At 40.6% G+C, this 11399-nt stretch overlaps 1 protein-coding gene across 1 annotated transcript; it reads right to left on the bottom strand.

The window, feature by feature from the left end:
• Positions 1–3180: 3180 nt before the first annotated feature.
• On the bottom strand, positions 3181–10378 carry LOC143482356 (NLR family CARD domain-containing protein 3-like). Its single transcript, XM_076980700.1, has 6 exons — positions 10293–10378; positions 10114–10179; positions 5975–6091; positions 5590–5647; positions 5239–5443; positions 3181–5093 (listed from the first exon to the last, which is right to left on the bottom strand). The coding sequence occupies exons 1-6, from the start codon at positions 10376–10378 to the stop codon at positions 3292–3294; spliced, it is 2334 nt and encodes a 777-aa protein (XP_076836815.1). The 3' UTR covers positions 3181–3291.
• Between the last annotated feature and the right edge of the window lie 1021 nt (positions 10379–11399).

The following is an 11399-nucleotide window of genomic DNA, read 5'->3' on the forward strand; positions in this document are numbered from 1 at the left end:
TCTGGGTCGGGGCTGGTCGTGCCCGGTTCACTCCCGGACGCTCCCCTGAGACTACTGCACCACTCCAGAGGGGGGGCGCCTTGGGGCTCCGGAGTCCGGCTTGGCCCGCTCCCCTGGGCGGTGGTGGTATGGGGCGGCCAGGTGCTCCTCGGCGGGAGGTGGGTGGCTTTCTGGGCGCGTGGCGCCGTGGCTTTGCCACTGGCCCACGATGGGGGGGGGGGGGGGGGGGGGGGATGCATATTGTTATCACTATATATTGTTATCACTATACTATATATTATACAGAATTGTTATAATTGCCATTTAAATCTGTACATAAAAACAAAGTTATCCTCCAAAGATGGGGGGGAGGAGGTGGGCCAAAAAAAAAAAAAAAAAAAAAATCTTCTATCTATCAGGTTCTTTGGGATACTGTGGACATTTTATTGTGAAAAGTGGAATCCTGTGGGCACTGTATTTTGAATAGTTGGATCCTGTGAGCGTTTTAAATAGTGGAATCCTGTGTGCATTTTGTTTTATTTTGAGTTGTGGCAACCTGTGGGCATTTTATTGTGAATAGTGGGATCCGGTGGGCACTGTATTTTGAATAGTTGGATCCTGTGAGCACTTACTTTTAAATTGTGGGATCCTATGAGCATTTTTTAATTTTTGATGTGGGATCCTGTGGGCATTTTATTGTGAGTAGTGGAATCCTGTTGCATTTTAGTTTGATTTGTGGCATCTTGTGGGTATTTGATTTTGTGTGCATTTTGTTTTTTGACTAATTTGTAATTTAAATTTCTTTATTATCATTGTCACGGTCACAGCTCCAGACCCTTCCCTGTGGGCATGCCGCTATGTCGTCTGCATGCTGTTATGTCCATATTAGTAGTTCCGTGGGTGTGGGTTGTTTGTGAGCGTGTTCGTAGTCTCACCTGTGCCTTGTCCCGAGATCACGAGGGTCTGTGTTAATCACCTATTTAATGTGCGTTCGCGCAGTGTCTTGTGCTCGTCTTTGTCTAAAGTTCATGCCCGTGCAAGCATCCGTGTCAGTGTGCTTGCACCGTTTGTGCTGAGCTTTACGTGTTTGTTGTCAATAAACGTTGTATGTTGCACCTTGCAACGCTCGTCGTGCATCCTTCCTGCGAGCGTTACAATCATAGTGTTGTCCGTTGGACAATAGGACTGAAAATAGTTTGCACTTTATGGTACAGGTTGTGACTGTCCTTGTGCTGTGAGGAAGTATGTTCCTGAGCCCAGCTGATCTTTTTGCAAGTGTGGATTTGCACTTAAATACGCTTTGAAATTGATTAAAACAACTTGTGCTGAATTTGGTTCATGATTCATCCATGCATTAAATAACTGAAAGTAACTAAGTAACTTTTACTCAAATGACATTTTAAATGAAGTAATTTTGTACTTTTACTCAAGTAAATTTTGAGATGGTTAATTTAACTTTTACTCTGAGTAGATTTTAGGCAAAGTAATGATACTTTTACTCAATTACAATTTTTCAGTAATCTTTCCACCTCTGGTGTTTTCATTATAACTCCATGTTATTGCCTTAACTCCATGTCTGCTTTTTGCAGATGGTGTGCTCATGTTGGAGTCATCAAGCCAGGACCTCCAGCTCTTACTGGATCAGTTTGCAACCAAGTGTGAAACAGCCAGGAGAAGAATCAGGACCTCTGTTACTGTGATAGTCAGAAAGGGGTCGAATTCTTTCTCCAGTTTGGGAACGAGCTCTTGCCTCAAATTGAGTTTAAGTATCTCTGGATCTTGTTCATGAGGGAATGATGGAACAGGAGGTGGACAGGCAGACTGGTGCATTGTCTGCAGTATTGTGGACTCTGCACCGGTCTGTTGTTGTGAAGAGAGAGCCGAGCCAAAAGGTAAAGCTCTCAGTTTTCTGTTAAATCAATGTTTTGAACCTCACCTATTGTCAAGAGCCCAGAGTAGTATCAGAGAAATTGTGCCATTTTGCTTATGTCATTTAAGACAAAATAACTTTTTTTGTTTTTTTTTATGTGCCATTTTTTCTCAGTGTGCCCAAATGTACTGTAAACATGTGATGATAACTCGGCCTGCTAAAACTGTATAAAGGAGATCGGACTGCCCTCTCTCCTCAGAGTTCTTGTTCTAGATGAGACTCTCATGATTATTTTACTTAGGTAATAAATCTCTCTTTTAACCACGTCTGAGACCTCATCTATTTTCAGGAAATTTCCACGACAGTAGTGACCAAAAGAATGAGATTGCAGATACAAGTGATGGAGTTTGGTCATCTAGGAGAGGTTCAAAGTAGAGCCACCACCCCTCAACAAAGGGAGGAACCAGTTGAGGTGGTTCGTGCATCTGGTCCTCTCTGGTGAGATGTTTCAGGTACGTATGTTTCAGGTAATAACCAGGTTATGTTGGAGAGATTATATCTCTATGCCTTGGTAACCTCCTGGAAGAGGTGGCGGGGGAGAATGCTGTCTGGGCCTCTTTGTTTATGCTGCTGCCCCCACTACCCATACCTAGATAAGAAAATGAATGGATGGTCCAGAAAGGCATTGGTCAAAAGATCAGATAAGCCAAGCACTAGCTACTGGTGGATATAACAGTCACTCAAGGCTGAAAGATCAGACAGATCAACCTGTGCATGGCCTGTATTGATTGTAAGAAAGCTTATGATTCAGTGCTCCAGCTTTTGGCATGCTGGAGTCTGAATAACATCAACAGGACTTTTAAGAGCCTTCATAAAGAACTTGATGGAGCTGTTGAAGACAACCCTAGAGGCTAACTTTTAAGACAATAGCAAGAGTCACCATCCCATAAGATTTACCAAGGAGATGCCCTGTCTTCACTGCTGACCTGCATAGGTCTGAACCCCCTCAATGAAATCATCACCAAGACAGGCTACAGAGCAACCATCAACCTCCTCCTTTGGACAACATCAAGCTGTGTACCAGAAATGAATGAGAAGGCACTGATTCACTAATCCATCTCACCATGATATAAAGCACCAACATCAGAATTCCATTTGGGCAGAAAAAGTGTGGTTGGACGGTGCCAAAAAATGTAACTGAAGCGGAACTGAGGGGATTACCAGAAGGTAACATAACAGATGTTGACCTCTTTCTGCAGAAGTGCAGATAAATTGAAAATGTCCTATTCCATCTACATGCATACCGATTTTCAGCAGTTTACATGCAGCCCCATGCATCATAGTGATTAGGCTACATACCACATTAGTTACAAAAATTAACAATTTTTATAGCAGAGTTACTGACAATCTTAATGCAATAATGTGTATATGAATGAAAATACTCACTCAGCTTTTCTGGATGCTGTGACCACTGGCAGCAGTCTCAGTAGACATTCCTCTGATCTGTCATATTTACTCAAATCAAATTCATCCAGCTCCTCTTCAGAGTTCAGCAACACAAACACCAGAGCTGACCACTGAGCAGGAGAGAGACTGGCTCCTTGGAGACAACGACTGGCTTGAGAGTGAGGTTTGTAACCGCGTCTGCTCAGGTACGTTTGGACTTCCTGAATTAGAGAATGATTGTTCAGTTCATTCAGACAGTGGAACAGATTGATTGATTTCTCTGGAGAGGGATTCTCCCTGATCTTCTCCTTGATGTACTTGACTGTTTCCTTTTTGCTGTGTGAGCTGCTTCCTTTCTGTGTCAGTAGATCTTGTAAGAGAGTCTGATTTGACTCCAGTGAGAGACCCAGAAGGAAGCGGAGGAAAAGGTCCAGGTGTCCATTCTCACTCTGTAAGGACTTGTCCACTGCATTTTTAAAGAAGTCAGACATTGTTGACCTTTTGAAGTCATGTAGGACTGCAGTGGTTTTCTGTTCCAGCACATTTGTGTTGTTGGAGATGAAGGAGATAAATGCATATAAAGCAGCGAGAAACTCCTGAACACTCAGATGCACAAAGCTGAACACCTTCCCCAGGTGCAGCACAGACTCCTTTCTGAAGATCTGGGTACACACACCTGAGTACACTGACACTTCTTTGACATCAATGCCACACTCTCTCAGATCCTCCTCATAGAAGATCAGGTTGCCCTTTTCCAGCTGTTGGAAAGCCAGTTTTCCCAGTGCCAGAACAATATTTATAGTCTGGTGAGGATCATGGTCAGTTTTGCCATGATACTTTCTGTCATTGTGTTTGATCTGAAAGATCAGGAAGTGTGTGAACATCTGAGTCAGAGTCTTGGGGATCTCTCCACTATCTGCTTCACCCAACATTGTCTCTAGAACAGTGGCTGCAATCCAACAGAAGACTGGAATGTGACACATGATGTAGAGACTTCTTGATGACTTCATGTGTGAGATGATTCTATTGGCCAGAATCTGATCACTGATTCTCTTCCTGAAGTACTCCTCTTTCTGAGAGTCACTGAACCCTCGTACCTCCGTTACCTGGTCAACACACATAGGAGGGATCTGACTGGCTGCTGCTGGTCGAGAGGTTATCCAGAGGAGAGCAGAGGGAAACAGATTCCCCTTGATGAGGTTTGTCAGCAGCACATCCACTGCGGTCGACTCTGTTACATCCCACAAACTCTCATTGTTCTGGAAATCTAGAGGAAGTCGACACTCATCCAGACCATCAAAGATAAAAATGACTTTGTAAGCATCGCAATCTATTAATTGTAATTGTTTTGTTTCTGGAAAAACGTCATGAAGCAGATCCATCAGGCTGATCTTTTTTTCCTTTATTAAATTCATCTCCCTAAAAGGAAGTGGAAATATGAAGAGGACATCCTGATTGGCTCTTCCTTCTGCCCAGTCCAGAATGAACTTCTGCACAGAAACTGTTTTACCAATTCCAGCAATTCCTTTAGTCAAAACACTTCTGATGGGTTTGTCTATAAAGAGGTCATTACATTTGATGGGTGTCTCCTGTGTTGCTGGTCTCCTGAATGCTGTCTCAATCTGTCTCACCTCATGTTCATTATTGACCTCTCCACTCCCTCCCTCTGTGATGTAGAGCTCTGTGTAGATCTCATTCAGAAGGGTTGAGTTTCCATGATGCAAGATTCCTTCATTAATTCTTTTGTATTTCTCCATGAGTTTGTGTTTGTGTTTTTTCTGATATCCAGAGACCACCTCTAACAGAAGAACATCACTTTTTTATTTTCATATTATCTCTGATGTTGAAATCATTAAAAAAACTAAAACACTTTACCCAAGCACAGAGGTCAAATTTTAGTTAGAGTGATACTGCCCTCATAAAACCATGACCCAAACTCTTACTGGTCTGTAGTGTGTTAGCGAGGTCTGTCTGGTTCATGTTCCTCAGGACGTGCAGTGTGATCTTCAGCGCCCCCTCTCTGACACTGCTCTGATCCTCCTCATCCTCCACCTCTTTCCCAGAGCATGCTGGGTAATCTGGACTCAGTATCTTCCTAAACCTCTTCAGCTCCTTCTTCACCAGAGAGATGACTTTGTGCTCCAGCTCCTGATTAGCAACAAAAAACAACAATCATAAAACACCACAATGTTGCAGAGGGCTGATATTATTTCATTAGTCTATATGATGAAGCACACTCTACTTATAACTGCCTACACATGTTCTCTCTTTCTCTCTCTTACCCACACACACACCTTGAATATGGACTCCACATGTTTTCTGTAGGGGAGCACTAATTTCTTCTTTTGTACACTGTGGACAAACATCATTGAGTTTAGTGGAGAATATGTAGCACATTCATATCTGTACAATACACAATTAAGCAGACCATCAGATATTGTAAAATGCAGACTGGTAAACTGATTTATTCCCCTTATCCAGTGTTCCTCACTCCCAGTGCTGAAGACCTGCATCACTGCACATTTAGTGTTTTCCTGCTCCAACACACCTGATGCAGATCATGAAGGACTTCATGATGAGCTGAGCAAGTTTGATCAGGTGGAGCTGGGAGTGATGAACACTGTCCTAAACCAGGAGACCATCCTTACCTCATCATTACAACCAGGAGACCATCCTTACCTCTCATCACTATCACACTCTCCCTCTCTGAAGGTAAGTGGATCTTTCATTGATGCATCACTCTTCATAGACACACAGCTGGGCTCAGGGGAGTCTGATCTCTTACCCTGAATCAGACTAACAGAAACAATTAACCCATCATATAATCTGGGTGTTACCAGGTTATTACCACAGGAAAAGGGACCTACATGTGGTGAGTTAGTCTCTACAGGTCCCCTTTTGTAGCTAGATTCATTACAGGGAAAAACCCTGAAATGGTTGTTGTAACGGATAGCTCCGGCCCCTATGTCATTCTCATCCTTGTCGTTGTCTACCCTCAATGCTTTTCCATTCCATGTGCTTTTGTAATGCAGGGGGCTGAGTAAGCGTGATGCAAGTGCAGGAATTAATAATGTTTATTAAAATATAGAGGCAGACAACCAAACAGGAGTGTAGAACAAGGCACGAGGAAACACACGACAAAAAACTAACTGACCGAGAGGAGAATAGGTAAAACACTAACGGGATCACAACCACTAATACACATTACCGTAAACAATGCATAAAACAGGCATAGAAAACAACCTGAAATACCAACAACAGGAAGGGAAACTAAAAATGAACAGAAGTGCTGAACTAAAACATGAATGAACAGAGCTACAGGAACCGGGAAAACAATGGAAACGATAATCAAGGAGGGATGGTGAATAATAACAAATGAAATATTCAAAGTAAATTTTCTCTGCTTCTGAGAATGACTCCCTTTCTAATCATTTGAAAAAACAGAACAAAATGGAAGAAATACCTACAAATGTCCACTATGGAGCACATTTTTTAAACACTTAAATACTATGCTAAAATACAGTTAAAATAATTCAGAAAATGATTTAGAGAGACTTAAATCATTCAGAGACTTATATAAAATTTGAAAACAACATTTCAAGCCAGAATTTGCTCAATAAAAAGGTCATTCCAGGATTTTGGTACATTTCCTGTCCCACCACTTAAATTTCAAATGTACATATCCAAAATATCTATCTGACTATTTTTTTTAAACATGGTACTTGTTATAAGACAAACTGTAAAATTTGGTGGAAAAATAAGCGCCTTAGATATTATTCAAAAGACCGAATACCTTTGAACCACCTCACAAAATGGCCATTTTCTCTTGTCCCACACATTGGGTGACCAACTCCTTTGCCAAATTTAACAATTAAAATAAGCTCTAAATAAATTACTTCCTCTTGTATATTGTTGAAATGCATCTCCTTTACTTATGAAAACAACTTATTTGGTCTACATTGTATTGCATGGCACAGTTTTTACACTATTAAGTTGTGTCCCACAACATGCGCGCAACCCTGTTACCATAAGGAATTTTATCTGGCAGAGAAAGGGTTAAAAATATTTGTGTACTAGCACAAAGGAATTTGCATCACAAGGACATTTCCTGCCCACATGGCAAGAAAAATGGTAAGTGCTCTAACAATTTTCAAGGTTTTTTTCCAAATATGTTTGTCCAAGTTGTGTGTGTCACTCAGTGAATGCAACCCTGTTCCTCATATTGTAAGACTAATATTGAGTAGAGTCAAAATTTACTTTATATACTTATATAACCATATTTGTCCTTGATCTTGTATACATAGCTAAATTTTACAGTGAGCATCTGTTCCTGGGGTAGACCACAACTTAGCCTAAATTTGCAACCCTGTTAGTCGCAACCGTTACTGCATACCAATTTACTGCACACCAATCTAATAAAGAAAAAACTTCTTCCATATCTGAGATTGACGAATCAAACTTTTTGATAGTTTATAACAGGGGTCACCAACGTGGTTAGATTTTCGTTAGATTGATGCGAATTCATCTGGTAGCCCTCCACAATAATTGGTCTCCAAGAAGTAGCTCCCAGTTTCAAAAAGGTTGGTGACCCCTGGTTTATAACCTGTAGATTATAAATATATGATTTAAAATGATCAAATTGAAGATCAAATTTTCAGAAGTTACCACCCCTGAAATGTACCAAAATCCTGGAATGACCCAAAAAGTATCTTGCACTTACTTTTCCTCTTCCCATAAAATGTGCTTGTACTGACAGATGCCATTTTCCTGAATGTGGAAGAGAAAGTTACCAAAGCCCCACCCCTTCAAATTAGGTATCATTGCAAAGCCCTAAATGTCCTCTGTAGAAACCAAAATGAGTTAATGCAGTAGTTTGCAGTGCTTGGGAGATATTTAGGTTTACAAATGTCCTCCACAGAGGACAAATTTGAACTATTGGTAGTCAGGAGGCTGTTTGTTTACATTTTTCTGTCTGTACACCAATGCAGATGCCTCAGTAAAGCGATATGGTTCCAATAGTGAAACGGTGTCCGTGTGTGTCCTCCCAGGGGTTGTCTAAAGGAACCCACAACATAACACTTGTCTGTTCTGGGTTGTTTTTGCACCCTACTCAGGTGGTGTGCATCTTGCCTCATTCTCCATACCACCTGTGTGTTATGTTTCTGTTTCCATCACCTTTGTTGGTCGCTGATGTTACGTTGACTTCTTTTGTTCCAGTTAGTACTTTTATATTTGGTTTTAGTTTTGTTAATTTCATTAAACTTAGTTTGTTTCAACCATTAGTTTCAGAATCGTGGAAATAACTGGAAATATGTATGAAGGGAACAGGAGAATTGAAGCATATGGATTAAAGAAGCTGGGGCTTGTTAATGAAGATTAATGAAGGCAGAGGTTATTTTCCCGCTGGCTATTAATAGGACAAAGAGGATTTTTGTACATTGAGAAAATTCTGGAATATTTGGCATATTTGACATTCTCGCTTGAGGTTAGTTTCAGAACAATTTCAGTTTGTATTGAAGTTGTATTGTTATGGACAGAACAATGGGCTAAGTACTGGAAAAGTATATTATTGAGCTATTCAAATTTGCCTCCAAGTTGTTGAAATGGCACAAAGTTTCTATTGTTGTATGAGCTTTTGTGCTTTTCTAAATAAATATTTTCTGAAATCATGAAGGCATTCTGGTCCAATGCCTTTTTTTGCAGGAGTAATACAGAGTACATGTGTGTGAATGATAGGGCAGACGGTGGACAGGTCCAGTTACAAGGAGTTGATTTGGTGAAGGTTGACGAGTTTACCTACTTAGGGTCGAGGGTACAGAGTAATGGAGGAAGTAAAAGAGAGGTAAAGAAGAGAGTGCAGGCAGGGTGGTGTGGATGGCATAAAGTGTCTGGGGTGATTTGTGACAGAAGGGTGTTGGCTAGAATGAAAGGAAAGATATATAGGGCAGTAGTAGGACCTGCTATGTTGTATGGACTGGAGACAGTGGCACTGACAAAGAGACAGGTGAGGGAGATGGAGGTGTCTGAGATGAAGATGTTGAGATTCTCATTTGGAGTGACGAGGAAGGATAGGATCAGAAATGAGTTTATTAGAGGATCAGCACATGTAGCATGTTTTGGAGATAAAGTTAGAGAAGCGAGATTGAGATGGTTTGGACATGTACAGAGGAGGGAGGAGAGGTATATTGGTAGGAGGGTCTTGAGGATGGAGAGGAGACCTGAAGAGGAGGAGAGGTAGATCTAAGAGGAGGTTTATGGATGCAGTGGTAGAGGATATGAGAGTGGCTGGTGTGTCAGTGGAGGACACTCAGGACAGGGCCAGATGGAGGAGTTTGAACCGCTGTGGCGACCCCTAAATGGGAAATGCCGAAAGAAGAAGGAGGCATTCTGGTCCAAAGGAATTCTGACACAATCCCACAATTTAGTTAGGAAAATTGGTATCCAATGGAAGAGGTATCAGGATATAGGAAGTACCATTATTTTGAATGAGCTAATACATCCGGGCAGAGGCATTGGTAACTAATGTTTCTAAATCTGTTTTATGCAGAATTCACTCCAGATGTTTTTTTGCCATCTCCTCTGTGAAATCAGGGAATATGTGCATCTTCTTGACCTGATGGATCAGCAGGGCTGCCTCATCCACTCGCTGAAGGATCATGTTTTGTTGTGGGCTGACTACAAATGGTCTCAACCCTGGAGCCAGTCCTGACAACATGTCAATTCATTTTTCTTTTGAACCACACTGAAAACATATGCATAACATGTAAATATAAATCTTAAAAGCATTTATGCTTTGCAGAGTCCCAAAATCCTCTCACCTTTCTTTCTTTGTGTGCCATTTCCTAGAAATACTCATATTGAAGGTGATATATCCTATGTTGAACCTGCAAACACACATGTACAAATAAATTACACAGAACATGTAGCTGGGCCACCCAAAGGAGGATGGGATCCCTTTTGAGTCTTGGTCCTCCCAAGGTTTCTTCCTAATCCCCACCTAAGGAGTTTTTCATTGCCACTGTTGCCCCAGGCTTGTTCATTAGGGATCTGGACACATGTGCTTGTTAAGCTGCTTTGTGACATTGTGTGTTATAAAAAGCGCTATATAAACAAATTCGACTTTATTATTCGAATTATTACACTCCATGTAGTGTAGATATACTGTATAAATATTAGGGGTGGGCATAGATTAATTTTTTTAATCTAGATTAATCTCACTGAAATCTTGAAATTAATCTAGATTAATCTCGATTAAAATGGCTCATATGCGTGCTACCCAAGTAGCTAAAAGACTAAAAGTCAGTCTTTGAGATAGGGTTTCTTAATACAGAGGGTGCATTAGATTAGAGGCTCATCTCCTGTTTCCAAAATGCATCAATGACTTGAGGAAACTGTTCTACTTTGATATTTGAAGAAAAAAAACATGCTCAATAAAATGTAGGCTACTCATTTTCAATGGTTTATTAAACATGAAAATAGTACTTTATGCCTACATACTTTAAGTCAAACATTCAGTCAAACATGAATTTGTAAGCCTACATCCTGTACATTAAAAGGGGTTGATAACATGTTTATTCAGCTAAACATGAGATTTGAAATGTAAGCCAACATCAAATTATCAAATCAAAAGTATCAAATTAACGAACGCCGTTAACGGCCCACCACTAATAAATACACTCCATGTAGTGTAGAGGTATATCAATACACTCCATATAGTGTAGAAGTATTTAAATACACTACATGTAGTGTAGAAGTATACACTCACTGGCCACTTTATTAGGTACATTTTTAGGTACATTCATGTGAATGACAAGTTCACGTCAATGACATAAGTTAAATGTGGATACCTCTCAGATGTAAGTGTTTAAACCTTTTAGATTAAATTATCCAAAACAAAGCATCATAGCGTATTAATTAGTAGGGGTTACCTGCAATAGTCGCTGATTCGACTATAGTCGACTATACCCCCTAGTCGACTATGAACGTCATAGCGAATGTACCATTCTAACTGCATGGGGGTGCCCAAGGATGCAGCTAAGCTTTAGTTGTTACATGAAATGTCTTTGTTTTCGTTATATATAGCCTTTTGTCAAATAAAATCATC

The sequence above is a fragment of the Brachyhypopomus gauderio genome, chromosome 18 (genome assembly GCF_052324685.1).
Source record: "Brachyhypopomus gauderio isolate BG-103 chromosome 18, BGAUD_0.2, whole genome shotgun sequence".
Taxonomy (NCBI): Eukaryota; Metazoa; Chordata; class Actinopteri; order Gymnotiformes; family Hypopomidae; genus Brachyhypopomus; species Brachyhypopomus gauderio.